This window comes from Ursus americanus, chromosome 4 (assembly GCF_024610735.1).
Source record: "Ursus americanus isolate L20-20 chromosome 4, mUrsAme1.1.p, whole genome shotgun sequence".
In the NCBI taxonomy this organism is placed as follows: domain Eukaryota; kingdom Metazoa; phylum Chordata; class Mammalia; order Carnivora; family Ursidae; genus Ursus; species Ursus americanus.
In genome coordinates this window covers 97,410,414-97,429,333 of record NC_142130.1, presented here as the reverse complement: position 1 = coordinate 97,429,333, position 18,920 = coordinate 97,410,414, and the positions used below count along the sequence as shown (strand labels likewise).

Genomic DNA, 18,920 nt, shown 5'->3' with positions numbered 1-18,920 from the left:
GTCTGCGTTAGTGGTGATGAACTCCCTCTGCTTTTGTTTCTCCAGAAAACACTTTATCTCCCCCTCACTTCCGAATGATCGCTTTGCTGGGTAGAGTATCTTGGTTAGAGAGTTTCCTTTCAGCACTTTGAATATATTGCGCCACCCTCTCTGGCCTGCAAAGTTTCTGCTGAAAAACCTGCTGATAGACTTGGGGGGGGGGGTTCCTTGTACGTAATTAGCTGTTTTTCTCTTACTGCTGTTTCGGTTTTTTTTTTTAAACCTCCTTCCCCCCACCCCACCCCCAACTCTTGCTGCTTTTAAGATTCTCTCCTGGTCTTTAATTTTTGACATGTAATTATAGTGCATCTTGCTGTGGGTCTCTCTGGGTTCCTCTTATTTGAAACTCTCTGGGCTTCTTGAGAAGCTTCTGGATGCCTGTTTCCTTCCCAGATAAGGGAAGTTTTCAGCCATTACTTCTTCAAGGAGATTTCCAACCTTTTCTCTCTCTCTCTTCTCCTTCTGGAAACCCCATGATCCAAATATTAGTCTGTTTGCTGTTGTCCTATAAGCCCCTAAACTATCTTCACTTTTTTCCTTCTTTTTTCTTTTTGCTGCTCTGATTGAGTCCCACTGCCTTGACTTCAAGCTGCCTGATCCTTTCTTCTGCTTTGTCTAGGCTGTACTTCAGTCGGCTGTTGTATTCTTCACTCGGCGACTTCTATCTGGTACATTCTTCTATTTCCCATCTCCGTGGAATTTCTGTGCTCATCCATTTTCTCTCCCGTTCGGCAAGCATCTTCATGAGCGTTACTCTAAACTCCTTATCAGGTAAATTTCTTGTCTCCATTTCACTAAGATTTTTTTCCCCTGAGGTTTTACCTTGTTCTTCCATTGCTAGAACATGTTGCTCTGTATCTTCGCTCTGCTGGACTCTGTGTCTATACAGTAGACAGCACAACCACCTCTCCCAGTCTTACAGCAGCAGCCTGAGATAGATGAGCCTCATCATTCAATCCAGTCCGATTCTGGGTTGTTGCTCAAACCTTTGTGCTGTCCAAGGACCTACTGTATTTTTAATACCTCTAGCAGTTGAGAGGTGTGCCAAGACTTGTCCTTATCTTAGAAGGGAGGATCTCAGCACCTAGATTCAGGGCAACTGGAAGCCAGACTCACAAGCAGCAGCTTTTTAAATAGGCAAATATGTACTGTTCTGTGGGACCATGAGTGTACAGTTCTACATCTGGGTTAAAAAGCTCTCAGAACTGACACTTGTGTTACAAGACATGGACACACCTGAATAAGCACAAAGGTAGCGACACATTCCTCGAGCTGAAGGACTGTGGCTCTGGAACCAAAGTCATGGATCTCTCAAATAACTGTCAATGAACACCAACATCAAAGCATAAAATGATAGAAATTCCTCTTTGCCAAGTTTGATGTGACGTTTCAGTGGACAGAAACCAAAGCACACCAAGACACAGAACTCACCCTAGCCTATTCACAAAGACAAATGGACTACAGACCCGAACTTACCTCCCCATTCTAAGCAAACACTCTCTTACAATAAACTGTCCTCCTCTCCTGAGTTGGTATAGAAAACTTAGAGCCTGTTTGTCTTTGTCCTTGTAAGATGTACCCTCTATCTAAGAAGGGGTGATTTAAAGATCTCAATGCTAAACCCAGCAAGAGGATGTGGGTCAGGAATGGGAAATCTGCCACTTCAGTGCAAGTCATCTCTTAAGTACTGTGTTTTGGAACAAGCACAACAGGCAGAGGCTGTGAGCACAGACGGAACACTTCCAGCCCCTCCTTACTTTATGGTCTGTGGTGGCCATGCAGTGGCCTACTTTCTGTGTGTCCTTATGCTTCCTGTGGGGCTCTGTCACCCCCAGCATGCTGCTCTCTCCTCCAGTTACTGGAGCTGAAGGTAAAGAGAGAACTTCCAGTTCAAATTCAATCATGTGGTACGCAGGAGCAGCAGGCAGACTGATGCTTGTGACCTTGTCAGATGACTGAACCCGGAGCGACACATCAGAAGCCTTTTCTAGGAAAGACAGAAAAAGTCACTTCTAACACATTCCCTGTGTTTCCTCATTCCTTTCTCTTCTAGTAGGTGACAGGCCCAGCAGTGTAGTTCCAGCCCAACTCCCACTGCTCCTACGCACCTGCAAAAGTGTATCTATGAAGGATTAAGGTGGGAGGGCAGAGGCAGGAAAATGAGGAACAAAACCTTCTAAGACGGTAATACCGTCTTAGCCGGCTGGTGGTAGACCAGAAACAGTCCCCGTGCTACATCTGAAGACAGAAAAGGGACACTTCCCACGTGGCCCACCATATACTGTGTGTTTCCCTGTATGACGTGCTTCCATTCCATTCCCCTAGCAGACCAGCTCCCACCAAGAAGGGGAGCAGCATCCTTCCCTCTCCATACCTCATGCCTGGGGACCAGGGGAGACAAGACTTTTCTAAGGCTTCTGACCAGTGACTAAAAAGGTTGATTTGCTTTTACTTTTTGGTGAGGGCTTGGGGAGGTAGAAGGAGATCGGAAGCTGGCAAGGCATCCTCTTGGAGCAGGGGCCCAGTCCACGATGCTGCATTATAAGCCCTTAGCAAGGTCAGCCCTGCCTGGCCACCAAGCATACCCATGGCTGTCTATTCATCCCAAATACAATGTCCCGCCCAAGGTCAGGGTCCCAGCCCACCTACAGGCAGGACATTGCCATGAAAGAGCTGCAGGGAGAAGTGGTCCTCAGACATGGCCGGGACCACAGGCGCCTTACAGCTCACGGTGCGGGACAATGGCAAGAGTCCACCTTCACCAGGTGACCGCCACCTCACCTCTTGTGTTGGAGTAGATCACTGCTCTGTTCTCTGCATGACACAGGATGAGCATGGCTTCTGCATTGCTGAGCTGGAGGCTGTCCCCGTTTTTTACTGTATAATGGCCAGTAGTGACCGTGAACTTTACCTTCTGAGGAATACCAGCCAAAAGGCTATCTGAAGGGAAAAAGACAGCAATCACCATCACAATCAATCGATGGAGGGCCTAGTGTGAGGTTAAAAGGGTGCTCTGCGTCTTCTGTTAAAGTGGATTTGTTCCCTGTAAATACTCCCCGTCCCACCCTCCACCCTCACTTTTCATCTCGATCACATGGATGCAGAGTTGAGGGGGCCCCTGCCAGGAATAAGAGAATTCGAGTCTTATCAGCACTGAAGACAGGCTCACAGCGGCAAGCATGTCTACGAAGGTCCCAAAATTCACCTGCCGATAAGTTAGTAAGAGAGAAGCAGATAAAGACGCGAAAGAACAGACTAATGAAATCGAATGTACTGTTCGTGCTATTCAGAATTGTTTCTAGCCTTTTCAGTTTAAGCCTTCAGGACCTTTGGTTCAGAACCCGCTGGGCAGAAGGTGAGGTTACTGCTATCCCCTAGACGGGAATGGAGGGTGGAGATGGGCTGAGCTGCCCAAGAGTCCCACGCCAGGACAGGCAGAAGGAAGAAGGCAAGAGATCGGGACCCGGGAGGAGGCGGGGACAGATGACAGGGATGGGAAGGCATAGGCAAGAACGGGAGAGAGGGGCCACGGACGGGAGCAGGGGCAGGAGCACGGCCGGCCGGTCCCCAGTGTGGCTCAGTGCGTCCCAGGCCCTCAGAGCAGTAGCACCCAGCCCTCCTCATGAGGGGTCGTCTGGCAGGACCCTCTGCGAGACTGTCCAGCATCTGAGGGCCTTTCCTGGTGGCCGTGGGAGACTTCTAAAATCAGAAAAGGAGGCAGTACAGAGAGAATAAATAGAAAAAAACGCTTTCCTTGATTTTTTCCCAAATGGAAGAAAGGAGCCGAATTAATACATCCTGTTCAGCCTGAACAACTGAGAAATTCACTCCCTGGTGTCCTAACCAAGTGCCACGTGGTCCTGCGCCACGCGGAACCACCGCGAACCCGGCGCGGCCCGGCGGCGGCCCACTCACCGGCCAGCGGCTCCACGCGCAGCTGCGGCTCCTGCGAGTACACGTCGTACTGCGCCGGCGGGTAGAGGTGGGGAAGGACGAACCACACCGGGCCCAGCGAGGCACACAGCTGCCGCAGCGTGTATGTTCCGGGCTCCCTGGCCTAGAGTCAAAGTCGAGCGTTCAGAAAGTCACCCGCACTGCTGTACGGAGCTTCCCAGGGGAAGGCTGAGCCACCATCTCGGGGAAATGCCCGTCTCTCCCACGCTCGGCAGCCTGTCCTGCAGCTCTGCGCTGCCCCTTCAGCATGCGGGCTGTTCACGCGAGCCCTCAGAGCCTCTCGGTCGATGATTTCTAAGTAACTCGTGCTTAAATCTGCCTTTCTGCTTCTAGGAATGGATTTGCAATTTAACACACTTCATTTGTGGCATTCTCTTCTGAAAGGTGCTTAATGGAACCTTCAGCATGAGAGCTGAGACCTGCTCTGAGCCTCGACTAAGAACACACGTGACCACACCTGTACTTGGCATTGGCCGAGTCCTCCTCGGTCAGCGGGACGCACAGGTCGTGCTGCCTTAGGAAAGATTCGTATCAAGCAGGTTCGGAGCCGCTGCTTTGATACCCATGCAGCCAACAAAAGGAAAACAAAGTTTAACGCAGAACTGGACCATCTTCTTTGAAATGTCATTTCAACAAATGAGAGTATATTTTAGTACAAAGGGAAAAAACTCTAAATCTAGTGAGAGCAAAAATAATTGCCCATGTTAAGAATTTCTTTCAAAATTTATCAGCTGAGGTAACATCGTGTAAGTATCAAAGGTTTTTAAAAATATCAGTCTATTTTTCTCTAAGGATATAAACAAGACCTAGGGTAACTTACACCCAGAGGCCTCTACCAGATTCTCAGCACACCGCCGCCACCAGTTCCGGCGAGCTCGAAACCCTTCCCTAGCATCTTTAAAGTCAGCTGCCCGTGCCGCCACATACCTGCGTCCTGAACGTTATCCTGTTAGCCCCCGGTTCCAGAGTCACGTCGCTACATCTCAGCATGTGGGCCCCGTCCTCCAGAGCCACGCCCGAGGGTGTTTCCAGAGAAGTGCTGCTCTCCTGCCTTCTCAGCAGCATGTGGACATTTTTGCATATAATCCCTGTTGTGTTCAAGGAATTATCAGAGGGACTTCTCTCGAACATCTCATACAACTCCAGCGCTGGTAAGTTGTTCTGGGATGTGGGGAAAGGCGAGGTCTCCACTGGAAAGTTAATAATCCCATTGGATGTCTTGTGCTTGGTAAGCCACTCGGCGGTCTTCCGATAGTTGTTTTTCTCGATGCTGAAGTGGACACTGATGGCAATCTGCTCCACACGGACGGGGACGGGCATCTGGCTGCACACGGTTATGTCCACGGACAAAACACCGCCCACATGGACCACAGCGTTGGAAGGGGTAAAATGGAGATCTCTCAGTTGTGCAAAACAATGCAGAGGGAGTACTATCTTGTGACCTGTAAACGCACATCACCACCAGTTACTGGCCAAGTCTCACTCTAGACCACCTACGGGCAGCAGGGCCTTGGTCACCCCGGGGCTGCGGGGGCACGTGCAACACGACGAGAGGCAGAGCTAGTCAAGAGACGCTGAAAGCCTCCCGACCCCACACCATCTGCACACCAAAACGCACTATACTGTCAAAAGTGGAGCATAAATGCAGGCCTAGACAGCTCCCGGAAATTACAACGTCTGAAGAAATTAAGGTCTATAAGCTCTCTTCCGGCAAACCTAAGAGAAAAACAGGTCAATTAACACCTGAATTTCAAAACCATAATTGTCAATAGTGCAATTCTTAGAACTGTTTCCTGCCTACATAAAGAAATGCTCAAGTAAAGATGTCTACGCTCCCCCATCTATCTGGAAATAAACCCATGTGCTTGCCAGCCTGTGAAGTCAGCCAATGAAGTGGGGAGCCCTGCCTTCTGGACTCCAAGAGAGCAGAGAGGCCCCAGCCCCACAGTTACTAAGGGGGAAGAACGCACTGCACTCTCTGGCCTCCTTTCTGTAAGCACCTGGCTTGTTGAGAAAGCCCACGAGGCTGCCAGACTGCATGGTCGGTGCTTACTAAACACTAATCAACTAAAGAAAGGACTTGCAGAGATTAATGTTCTAAAAACACACGAAGACAGTGGATGATCACAGAATATCTTATCCCTACAGAGACGTCAAGGGACACCGGCAGGAGAAGCATGCCTGCAAGGCTCACATACGTCACATAAAGCAGACACGGCACATGGCTCCACCGAGGGCTGTTTGGGGCACATTAAAGAATTTAAACAAGCCAGTGCCATGCTGCTCCTGAGAAACCCATCCAGATGGCTCGATGTGAGTGAAACACGCCCCAGCCATCAATGACCCTATCTACCTCAAGCTACAATCTTTGGAAACACTGGCTTTCAGGTAGTTGGTAACTGCTATGGACAGCACTGTGGAAGGGGACATCCTAGCCCCCAATGTGACAGTGTGCAGAGATGTGTCCTCTGGGACAGAACTTGGTTTACCTGAGGTCCTGAGGAATTAGTGTCTTTATCAGAGGAGACGCTAGCGTGCTCCCTCTCTCTCTCCTCTCCGCCCTCCCGACCCCAAGCCCATCTCCGTCTCTGCCTCTCCCATTGCCATGTGAGGACAAGTCAGGAGGAGACGCATCATCAGAAACCAACTATGCTGGCACCTTGACCTTGGACGTCCGGCCTCCAGAGCTGTGAGCAATAATGCCTGTTGTTTAAGCACCCGGTCTGTGGCACGCTGCTACGGCAGCCCGAGCTGACTAAAGCAGTGATTATTTTAAATAAGCACTCTTCTTGATAAACACAAGGAGCTTGATGTTACGATGAACGAACCTCACCACACAGCACCGTCAAGAAGTGTATCTGCCAAATCACTGGCCCAGACCTAAGCCTGTCAGCCCTGCCTTCCTGCCGGGTGCTCCTACGAGGAAACACTCAACAAATTCCAGAAGGTGGGAAAGTCTGGCAGATAACTGGCTGGAGGTCTTTAAAGAGTCAGTGTCTTACAATGCAGATGTCACACAACTGAACGGACAAACGATGTGGTCCGTCCATACAGTGGACTATGATTCAGCCATAAAGAGGAATGAAACTCTGACACGGGCTTCAATATGGGTGAATCTTGACACCATGATGCTCGGTGACAAAAGCTAGTCACAAAGGACCACACGTGGTCCTTCCGCTTACGTAAAATACACAATAGGTATCTACAGGATCAGTGGTTGCCATGGGGCCGGGGGGGCGGTGGCAGGAGAAAGGCTGGGAAGAAATAAGTATGGCGCTTCTTTCTGGGGGGACAGAAATGTTCTAGAAGTGACTATACAGCAACGGCTGCATATCTGTGAATACACTAAAAGCCACTGAACCGTACACTACAAGTGGGTGAGTTCTATCTCAAGAAAGCTGCGGTATTAAAAAAGGAAACAGAGGTGGGAAAAACCGTTCTAACTTAGAAGAGAATTGAGGTATAGCAATCAAAGGCAGTGTGTGGTCTCTGACTGGACTCCAATAAACCTGATTTATAGAAACAGTTTTTGAGCCGCTGAGGAGACTGGAGCTGAAGTGAGAACCCTGTTCTTTGGGTGGCTGGGGGTGCCCCTGACTTCAGGAGACCACGCGAAGCGGCCCCAGGGTGACGTGTGACATGCGGTGTGCAGTCACGCGGAAGCTCAGCAGCAGGACGGCAGACACGGGTTTGCCACGCGGGTGCTCAGCCGAGCAGTGAGCCAACGTCACATGCTGCGTTATTCCTTCTACGCTCCTAGAGCGCTTGAAAATTTTCACAATGACAAGTTTTAAAAGTTACTCTGACCTGAGCTGTCAGCCGGTAAAGCAGAGTATCTCTCAGAAAGAAATGGGACAAACACTATATGCTCTCACTCACACATGGGATTTAAGAAACAAAACAAAGGGAGAAACAAAAAAGAGACAGACAAAACAACAGACTCTTAACTACAGAACAAAGTGGTGGCTGAGAGGCACGGTGGGCGGGGACGAAGAGCGCGCTTGTCGTGAGCAGGTGATGAGCACGGAGTCCTGCGGAGAAGTGCGGACTCACTATACCGTAACCTGAAACTAACAGAATGCTGTACGATAACTCGATTTCAATATAAGCAAACAAACACATTAAAAATTTTTTTAAAAAGTTCTTAAAAGCCCCCCTAAGAGCAAGTCTGACCTGGGCTGTCTGTCTGGCGGCTGGCAAAGCTGAGTATCTCTTGGCAGAAGTGTTTCCGCTCCTCTTCAGTTAAGTGGTGATCGCTGGCCAAAAGGCTACTGGTCTGAAGGTAGCTGGAGGGAGAGTCAAGGGGTGTGGGAAACGGACCCCACCCTGAGTGGCGCTGGGCACAAGCGGATCCACGGTCGAGCCTCCAGGTGCAGCCCAATGGGGATTCTCCCTTTTGTCTAAGCTATTAGGAACTCAAAAATGATGAGACATGTTGACAAGGCACCCAACTTACATGTGACACGGGACATCAGTACATGGCAGGCATTTTCGCTCTTAACTATGAGGTGCTTTTTAAACACTCCCCGGGGCACCACTGCTACACAGAGAGCAAGTCTCCCATTGCACGGGAATGTCAAACTTTATAAAGGATACTTTTCGGTTTGTCCAAGATGCTTCTGACATTCGGCAAGCTGCTTCCGTGTGTGCGTGATAGGGAGTGCCCAGCCCTCGGCCAGGTAACTTTTCAGTGCTCCTTGAAGATAGATTTCTGCCTTTTGTGGAGACTTTTTCCTCCTTGCAAATCGACAAACAGAAGCTTTCGTCACAGATCATGATAAGCACAACCCACCCGCCACCCTCTACAAGCCCACGCCACGCCACTGCGCCGCCCTAGTCCTTCTCGGACACGCCCCAGAGGAGGGAGTGCGCAAGCGGACCCACGAACGTGCTCACGAGAAGCCCACACGGTGTGCCCGGCATCATACACTCGCCAAAGACCTTTCAGTGACTCTCAGGATAAGAAAGCAAAGGCACCGCTCCCTAGTTCGAGCTGACGTGTAGGAACTCCAAGGGTAAGGCCAGGGGAAGGGTTTGTCCACAGGCACACAGCTCGTGAGCCAGGGAACTCAGAAATGTGCGCCCGGTGCTACACCCCTACTAAAGACGGGCGCACACAGGAGCGGTCTCTATGGCCCAACTGAGGGTCTGGGGCCTGGGTCAACTCTGAACCTCAGGCCAACAGCCCTGAGCAGGCTTCCAAGATTTACAGAGAACTATGAAGGATTTAAATAGCGATACACATCACCCAAAAGAGGGTCTTAAGGTCCTGATTTAAACCTTCAAGATGTTCAGAATAAAACAAAGTTTAAAGCACAACTGAGGGGAGCTGGCCAAAGCCCCAGCGATGACACGGACCGTTCCCTTCCCGCAGGCCTGCAGCTATTGAACTCACCGGACAAAGGCCAACACTAAGCAAGCACTCACCTCTTCCAGGCATCCTGGGGACACAGCCCACTCTTTACTACCCCAGCCTTAAAGAAACGCGAGTTCTCAAATCCTCAAATTACAGAAATTTTCAAGCTACCCAATTACATGCATTGTGTGCTGGTGTTCCTATATTCCCGTGTTTCAAAGGGGTCAGAACCTTCACACTCCTTCCATTACTAGCTGTAGCCAAAGACTCTTACATTCTAGAGCAGGGGGTCTACAGACCGTTCCTCGGCACCCAGAGACAGAGGCCAGTGGCCACCCGGCTAGTCCGCGGCCAGCTGGAGCCAGGACCTGAGGCTCTGACTAGCATTCCAATGCCATCGCGCTGGGGCTCCCCGCACCAGCGTCCCGGCGGCCTCAACTCCCAGCCTCTGAGGATGCGGCTTCTTTGCTCCATCAACTACACACTCACTCCTCAGCTTCTCTAGACTGAGACTCAGGAGCGCCGAACTCTAAGCCCTGACTGCCCAACATCAGCTGAATGACTGGCCAGCTGCCCCAACCACACCTGGAAAACCGGGAAGTTCACTAAGCTGACACACAAATCCCTCTGCAGCCACTTCAATCAGTTACATTATTCTTTCTGGTTTCAGCTAATAAAATTACTTTATTAATTACAGATTTTAAGATAGCATTTCAAGCATACACTTGAGATGACTTAAGCATCTTTTCCCTTAGAATTTCTATCCCTTTCCAGGGCTCTGAAATGGAAATTATACTGCCAGCCAGGGTTTCTTCTCTTCAATCGGCTGATTTTATCAAACACATGAGAAAAACGCTGAATTCTGAGTCTTATCTCCAGCACTCAACCCCGAAGCTGGGCTGAGAGTGGCGACGTTCGCAGCATTTGTGCACTTCGTCTCCCCCTGGGCCCCAGAGCAGCCCTCTCTCGCGCACAGAACACAGGCAGGGACTGTACATCACGGACCTCCAGGCTTTCAATCTGCCCAGGAGGCAACTGACGTAAACTAGAGAAAATGCTGTGTGAGAAACTGTTTCAGAGTCTGCATCTCAATTTATGCCACTGGATGAAAACTCCTACTCCCTCTGAATTGTCATTAAACACAATTACAAAACTAGATATATGTTCTAAACATCCCCTGCACATAGAAGTACATTACGTTAATCTAATTAAATGAAAGAAACACAAAGATCAATAACAGGTATTAAGGGTAACAAGCTGGGAACCTCCCCATTTGGTTTTCAGGAGAAAGTGAAAAACAGAGCTGATGCTGATGGGCTGACAGGATCTACATTTTTCATTCTATACATTTCCGTGCACTTCACGTGAACTTCACGTTAACCCCACATGCGACAGACCCTCTCCTACCCCACAGGTGACGTGTCTGAAACCCCAAGAAACGTTCACGATCAATTACATGTAGAACTCGGCCAGGTCCTTCCCGACGAGCCTAGCAGAGCGGGTCCTCCCGATGCTGGTGTGCATCTCGATGGCAGCGTGGGACAGGTCCTGCGGGACAGGAGACAGCCGCGTCAGCCCGACCCCCTACACTTACCCGGCGCTGAGGCGAAAGACCTCGCTGTTAACACAGCGCTGTTTACTTCGCATCCATGTGTGCAGTGAGTTTTTACGTAGTGTGTGATTTACACAAAGTCATGGACTTGTACGTAAATTAGGAAGCCTAATAATAATTTAAACACGAACTCGGGAAGCGGAGAACATTTAACTTCTCAAAGTACTTTCTGTATGTGGGCAACATTTTTGCTATTTTTCTCACTTTTTGGATAACAGGGACAAACAAGTGCCCAGGTTCCCCGTGACTCTGGAGTGTAGCCGGCCCGCCCAGCTCCTGCCCACACGTGTGCTGCGCTTCCCACAGGGTCTCCGAATCGCAATCTTTTAAAAATCAAGCACAGTAACTCTGTTCAAGCCTAAAGCGTTTTTTTTGGTACACAGAAAACCATTCATTATCCTTCCTTATAATTTATTTTTTTTCTTCCTTATAACTTCTATTCTATTGAATGAGCAATACCCCTTTGAACAAAATTATAAATATCCAAAGATGCTTTTATGCCTAATTCTGGCATCAGGGATACTAATGACCGTTCCACGAACAACTACAATCCCAGGTGTCATCTGCAGCTCCCTAGGGCACCACAAAGAAACATAAAAGGCCAGTAAGAAGGAGGTCCCAAACACCATCCCATTCCCTATCCCAAGGCCATGTAGCAGCTAAGTCTTCCAGAGACTGTTTTCTGCCAGGGGTAGACAGGTACCATTTGTAATACTTACTAAGTAATGCTTTTCAAAAGCTTCTACTGATGACAGTGCTTCCTTGAGTTTCTTGTAAGGACTCTGAGCTGTGTTGGCTTAAACAAAAAGAAACAAGAGTCCTTATTCATCCTCAGTATGTCCGGTCATGAGTTCACATCCACCCTCCAACGCCGCAGCTTCGGGCGTTCACCTGCCGCCTGGGGAAATCACAAACAGCCATGCACCTGGAACTGCACCACCACCTCTGTGCTTGTCCAATTAGAAGAGCCATGAGAGACTCTAAGCCCCGTGTGTAATATTTCACTCTTGATGGAGACAAGAGTTCTCAACTCTATCACTACCACAACGGTCGCCGTCTCAAGCTGGAGCCCGGCAGTGGGAACATCACATATCCCACAGATGGTCCGGACCGCAGCAAGGCTTTGGCTAAATCTCACTCCTATCGCTCAGTTTACACCTGCAAGAATCAGTAAGGCTCCCTCCAAAGGGCTCTATGACCTATGAGCAACTTATTGAGTAAGAGGATTTGTCCGTCCATGTTGCTCAGAAACTAGATGCCCTGTAATTCAGAGGGAGCCTGGTGCACCTTAACTCCGCACAGGCTGCAGAAAGTCATGATCAGCCCGTGTAAGCCTGTGAGAGACTCAAACATTTTTAAAAATCCTTCCAATTTCTTAGACTATTTCTAACGTTTCTTTACATTAGTAAAAGGTAAATAAAATATCTTACATATCAATCTGGCCAGCTAACAAGGAGCATAACATGGTTAGAACTTGAATTCAATGTGCCAAGATGCCACGTACATACTCATTACCCTCCACTGTGCCACTTGCACAGACATAGATCAAAAAGTACCTGTTTCAGGTCGCTCAGCCCCCAAACCTGCCAGAAGATCCACTATCCTGTTGAGGTCCTCTGAGTGAGGTCCTTTTTCTGACACAAGTCCACACAGATAGCCCAAGGACTTTAGCTGTTGAGATAAACCACAATTTCAAGTAATATGCAACAGCAGTCAGCGGAGAATTTATGAATTTGAATACAAAAATTAAAATCCAACTAAATTCTAGAAGAAACTTAGCTTTCCTATCCAAATAATTCTTACCTGCATGCAGAAACACACCTTCCGCGCGGTAATTCTGAGTGACTCTGAGGTTGGCGACGCTGGCAGTTCTCAGCTTACCCCACTCACCTACCCGCATGGTCCCAAGCTCAAGGCCTCCCCTCAGTCTGCAGCCAGCGACCTGACACCAGCAGGCCACCTTGCCACACACAGGGTGACTGTCCGTCACTAAGGCAGAAGCCACTTTCACTTCTACGCGACACTTCCCTCTTCACCCTTCTTTGTACCTCCTCCCTCCACCCCCCCAATTCCTGACAGAGAACATCTTAGGCACTAACAGGACAAGCCCTTGGCCTCTGCTGAAGAGTGACACTGGCAGGGAACCATTTTGTGCATCACTACTACCAGACACACCCTGAAGTGCCTAGAACCGTGGGTGTCATGACTAAGAGAACCACACTTCCCCAAACAGCTTCCTCTGTCCACCCACCCGCCCCAGAGGCACAGCCCGGAACAACACCCACGCCAGCACTCGTTACCTTTTCAGTGGCATAGCTCCATAACCCCACAGTGTGGGCGATGTTGGAGTCGATCTGTGCCCGGTCACAACACCCTTCTATCCTCTGCAGCACCTCCAGGCAGCTCAGGAACACCCAGCAGTCCAGAGCACCGGGCGGGACAGACACCTGGGGGGCACGAGCGCGGGCTGGAGACAGAGCCCAGGGAGGGCGCCCAGTCCCCGTGCTCTAGTGCGCCCCCTCAAGCACTGACCCAACCTAGGGCTGCCTTCACAGAGCTCGCCTCCGGGGAGCCGAGGGGTGATCCACGTCCAAACTCACTTCTCGGTTTTATGTTTCCGATGATGATGAGAGCCTTGGGAGGGACGTGACTTGCAAGAACATATTCTGAAAAGCTCATTAAGAAAAGGTTGCTACAGAAAGGCTATCACCACTTCCTCTAGGCTGGAGAGCACACATTACAAGGGCAGAAGCCGGCACCTCCAGTGAGTGGTGAGCCCTGGGCCCCGTTCCAGAAAGACCATGCTCAGTACGTCACATCTGAGCATTAAGTAGGTACCAGATGATACTCAGGAATTACTTCATGTGTTCATTTTTTTAGGTGTGATTGTGTTTGTAAAAAAGAGCTGCTGTGGCTTGGATATACACTCTGAACTATTACCCACAAATAAAACATGATGTCTAAGATTTGCCTAAAAATAACCCAGGGGACCGTGGACAGGGACCCAGACAAAGAAGAGAATGGTCACACGCGGGTTGGTAGCTGCCGTAGCTGGGGATGGTGGGCCCAGGAGTTCCTCACGTTATCGTCTCTATGGCTCTGTCTCTGAGCCTTTCCATTACAAAACTAATAAAGTAAATGCTGTATTATCGCAAACAGAAAAAGCATCTACTGTATATGACCGATCCTAAGACGCACTTTTTCCCACGTTTCAGCATCTCTGCAATAGGGATGTGTCTCACCATCAACGACATCTTAACACTTGGAGTTGGCGGGCCCGACTCTTCTCCTGGTGGCACTAATACCATGAGGGATCTCACAGGTGGTGCCCAGTTTGGTGAGATCTGCTAACTGGTATTATTCAAAAACAAGCACTTCAGAGGTGACTGTACATTGCTTGACAAGGGGAGCTGCCTAATGCTGACAAAAAAAAGACTCCTTCGACACACCCTGAGCACAAATACAAGGACCTAGAACCAACTGGAAGGAACCAGAGTGCCTAGGTTCCCAAAAAGCTAAATTGCCCAGTCTCTGCAAAATGAGACAAACGACTTCGATCCTTTCAGAAGAAAAATGGGCACAGAAACTACTTACACCATGAGACACTCCTCTGGCCCAGACAACGGACCACACGCCAGGGGTGCAGACAAGAGCTGGCTGGCAGGACGCAGCCTGGGGAGGCTGGACAGGGCGCATCCCTCCCTCTCCAGTCACACCAGGGCGGGCTCTAAGTCGGCTGAGCCAGCCTCAAGGGTCCTCCTAGCTCCCAGGTACCGCCCATTCTGGGTTCCGTCACCTCACAAGACACTACCATCACAGGCACCCGTTCTGTGGAAACTTCTGCCGAACGTGCCACCTCTCCTCAGGCACATGCTGGTTCTCTGCCACTGAGAATAAAGGAAACGCACCAAGGCTATACACAGGCTTCTGACTCAGAGGAACCCAGAGAGAGAACAGGAACACCCAGCAGTCAGAGCAGGGAGCTGCTGCAGGACGGAGCTCCAGGAGTGGCTGCGGTGGGGGAGCACTCAGAGGCGCCGCAGGGGGAGCACAAGGAGTAGCACAAGGAGTGAACACTGAGAAGAGCCTTGGGGGGAGCACTGAGAAGGGCTACAGGGGGAGCACGAAGAGGGGCCATGTGGCAGTGGACACTGAGAAGGGCCACCGTGCAGGGGGGGGACACTGGGAAGGACTGCAGGGGGAGCACAGGGAGGGGCCATGGTGGGGGGAGCACTAAGAGGAGCCGGGGAGGGAAGCACTGGGAAGGACTGCAGGGGGAGCACGGGGAGGGGCCAGGTGCAGGCTGGCGGGTTTCTGGGATCTGAGTGCGTGTGGGCCACTCTCCCAGAGGAGGGGGGAGCGACAGCAGCCGGGAACCTGAGATCAAGACACAGGAGGGCGCATTCGTCCACGCGCAGGCTCTAGAGAGCCACACGCCATGAAAAAGGTCTTCCTCTGTGGAAAGACTGTGGACTAGATACTTCCTTGGTAACTTTGTTTTCTGCAAAGAGCAAGTACCACCTTGGTGAGTTTGGAAAAACGGCATGTGGAAAGCAGCAGCGCCAGGCGGCAGCTTTGCTAAGGGTGGAAAAAGCACCCCGGCCACGGACCGACTTCCAAGCTGGAGGTGGCCGCGGAGGGCAGGGAAGGATGCAGCAGGACAGAGGGGTGCCCGCCGACTGGAGGTCCTCCCGGGACTGCTCGTTTGGTCCTGCCCCGGGGCCCCCAGCACCCCCGCGCTGACCGCTCCCTGGCCACAGCTCCGGCTTCTCCCAGGTCCGCTCGGGAATGCCTGCGCCCTAACTGGCTCCGCTCAGAAACGGCTGCAGCTCCCTACACTTGCCATCACACGCCGTTTAAGCTTTTGCCAAAAGACATCGGCCTAGGAACTGGCACCGCACCCCGATCTGGTGCTTCCCGGGGCACGGGCCGCTTGCACTGCTGCTCACTGGTGTGGGCACGGCCCCCCAACAAAGCCCAGCGGAATACCCCCCAGGCCCAGCACCCCTCTACACACGCCAGCGCCTGACCGAGCGGGGCTCCACGGCGGCGCAATGTCAGAAGTGGCTGATCTAGGGCTCTCAGAAATGCTTAAAGCATCACCGGAGTCCTACTTCTCTCATCGCTTTAAAAAAAGCTTATAAACACATGGTGAGACACGTGCGGGGCCCAAATGCTCACCCCAGAGCCCCGTGAAGTTTCACAACTGTGACCACCACTCAGATCAAGAACAGGTCACCTTCGTGATGTTGGAAGGTTCCCTCGAGCCCCTTTTCCCAGTCAAAACCCACCCCCAAAAGTGACCCCTTTCTGCCCTCAGTCACGGGCAGCTGAACCTCCCACAAACCGAATCACAGGCCACGAGCTCCTCCGTGCGTGGCTTCTCTGTCGAACCAGCCGTGTGATCCAACCTCGCAGGGCCTGTCAGCAGCGAGTTCTTCGCCGCTGGGTCCTGTGCCTTTCTACGGATGTGCTTCAATCTAGTTATCCATCCCTGTCCGCAGGCGTTTGGGTCATTTCCAGGGTTTGGCTACTACGGATACAACTATCTGCAATACTGCCCCCCTCTCTGGGGGAGGAAGCCTTCTCCAACTCATTAGACCCCCAACCCCCTGTGCGCCGATCTACACAGGAGGACAAAGGAGGGCAGTCTGCTGTGCATGCAGATCACAAGGATCGTACCCGTGTACGTGATGGACATCCGCATTATGTCGTTTCCAGCAATTCTGAGTAAGGCGGCCACGAGCACTTCTGCACTCGTCTCTTGGTACACGCACAGTGAGTCTGTGTGGGTGCCCAGGGCGGGACGGCTGGGCCATGGGGCACGTGTACGTGTGGCACCCGTTCCCACCCCCTCAGCCACGAACGGGCTCATTCCCCACCCGCTCGCAGATGCCGGCCAAGCCGGCCGTCGCAGACGTCCTGGGGCTGTGTACTGGCCTCTGCAGACTTAGTCTGCACTTCCCGAGGATGAAAGACATTAAGCACCTTTCCATGTGCTTTTTGGCCATTTGGATAGCTTCTGCCCACTTTTCTACCGATCTGTCAGTCTCTTCATTGATTTGCAGAAGCTCTTCACATACGCTGGGGAAGAGCCCTTCCCCCCTACATATCCTGCAGGTGCTCCTCCGCGCTGTGGCTCGAGTCTTCACTCAGCTCTAGTCTTCACTCACGCAATGCTACCTGCCGACGAAGAGAAGTTCCGATTTTTGCGTAGTCCAGTCCGTCACTGTCTTCCTTTACGGCCAGTGCCTTTTAGTCCTGTGTCAGAACTACCTCCTAACCTCCAGGTCGTGGAGAGAGTTTCCCATATTTTCTTCTAGAAGCTTCTTTGTCTTACCCTTCATGTTTGGATCAAAACTCTACCTGAATCGTGTCTGGTATGAGATTGAGATTTATTTTTACATATAGACATTCAGTAGACTCACTGAATAAGTTGTTCTTGAATCCTTTTATTTAAAATGTACCCCAACTGCCCTAGTTCAGAATGCTGTCCTCCCCAGTGAATTATGACCTTGGCCCCTGGCTCTTCCCCCGCCTCCATCTGCCCTCCGCCCCACCAGGTCCCACACCTCTCATGGCACCCCACTTCAAACCCAACAACGACTCCTTACCAGACCTCGGAACAAAACCCAGGCTCAGGATGCCATACAAACACTTCCACAATCTCGTCAAAATCCAGCTCCTGATAGCTATGTAGACTTACTAGCAAGCCCTGCCCCACCCCAAGTTCCAGCAAGACTGAGCTCCTTCACAGCTCCTTCACGAAAACTTTCTCTGCCTTAAACATGCTCTCACATTTGCCACCACAAGCCACATCTACCTGGCATATTCTCATGCAACCTACTCATTCCATTAAAACGTAAACTCCCCAGGACGGGGTCTGGTCTATCTTGCTCTCTGCTGAAAATGCAGTCCCTAGAATAAATGCTTGCTTGGTACAACAAGGGGCTCCAGGAATATCTGTTGAATGAAAGACACTTTTAAAACTTAGCTCATACAAAACCACCTCCAGAAGCCTTCCCTAGCGCAGAGTAGGCGCCACGAAAATGCTCACTGAACTGAAGCGCCCATGCAGAAATGGGACCTCTGCATCCTTGATACTCCTCCTGTACCCGAACGTTCTTCTCTGACCACCTGGCAACACTGCCCCCGTTCCCACGGCCAGCTCAGTGCACTCGACTATGGCTTTCCCGAACCACGAGGAACCTGCTTCTTCCTCAACCGTGTGCCGTGTCCCCACCCCATGTTTACCACAGCGCCCTGCCGGCAACCCACCGGCTCCCGAACGACACTCACCAGCCCTCCCCTTCTCTCCTCCTGAGAGCACCGACCCTCACCGGTTCTTCCTCAGCAACACATCCAGCACTGACCTGTCCTCCTGTCCATTCCTACTCCTCTTCTTCGTCAGGTCCTCACGGCTCCGGGTCACGCAACAACCCCTCCCCCAAGTCTACCGAGGAGCCCCACAGAGCTCCTGGAACACAGCAGGCACTTAGGCACCCTAAGCTACACTCCTCAGTGACGTCTCGGCTTCCGTCCTCTGCTGAGCCCAAACCTCGGAACACAGATCCAAGTGGCCAGCCAGGAAGGCACACCTTCCTGTCTCATCCAGTTTCACCTGGAAGCTTCTACCACATGCAGTGCCTGCTCACAAACTGGGGGACCGGCCGTCTCTCGACCAGGTGGCTCTTCTGGGATCCTGGTCCTTCCTGGCCTACCCCATCTGGAAGCATAATCAGAACTGAAGCTGACAAGAGACAAATCAGTACTGAGGGGGACACATCTTTTAAAAATTCATTTGGGAAGTCATCATGACAAATATATAATGGCCTTCTAGAAAATATCTTCCTTATATTTTCACTTACAGTTTGGTAAAGATTAAAATATATGCACATTATTACTTTTTTTTCTTATCAAAAATGCAGAGAAATAGGCACTGCTGGTGTAAATGAAAAA

The 18,920-nt window shown here is 51.0% G+C and overlaps 1 protein-coding gene across 4 annotated transcripts in view; it reads right to left on the bottom strand.

Moving 5' to 3' along the window:
- TRAPPC10 (trafficking protein particle complex subunit 10) overlaps positions 1-18,920 on the bottom strand; it is an 85,242-nt gene that overhangs the window by 17,008 nt on the left and 49,314 nt on the right. For 2 of the 4 annotated variants that reach the window (XM_045774205.2, XM_087861843.1), the window contains 10 exons: positions 13,262-13,408; positions 12,518-12,632; positions 11,681-11,757; positions 10,806-10,897; positions 8,590-8,730; positions 8,167-8,279; positions 4,921-5,435; positions 3,955-4,096; positions 2,821-2,979; positions 1,797-2,026 (listed from right to left, as the gene is read on the bottom strand). In XM_045774205.2, the coding sequence (XP_045630161.2) occupies positions 1,797-2,026; positions 2,821-2,979; positions 3,955-4,096; positions 4,921-5,435; positions 8,167-8,279; positions 8,590-8,730; positions 10,806-10,897; positions 11,681-11,757; positions 12,518-12,632; positions 13,262-13,408 (1,731 nt within the window). Of the gene's footprint in view, positions 1-1,796; positions 2,027-2,820; positions 2,980-3,954; positions 4,097-4,920; positions 5,436-8,166; positions 8,280-8,589; positions 8,731-10,805; positions 10,898-11,680; positions 11,758-12,517; positions 12,633-12,764; positions 13,206-13,261; positions 13,409-18,920 lie in introns of those variants that run through there. The other 2 variants (XM_087861842.1, XM_087861844.1) reach the window with 2 other exon arrangements.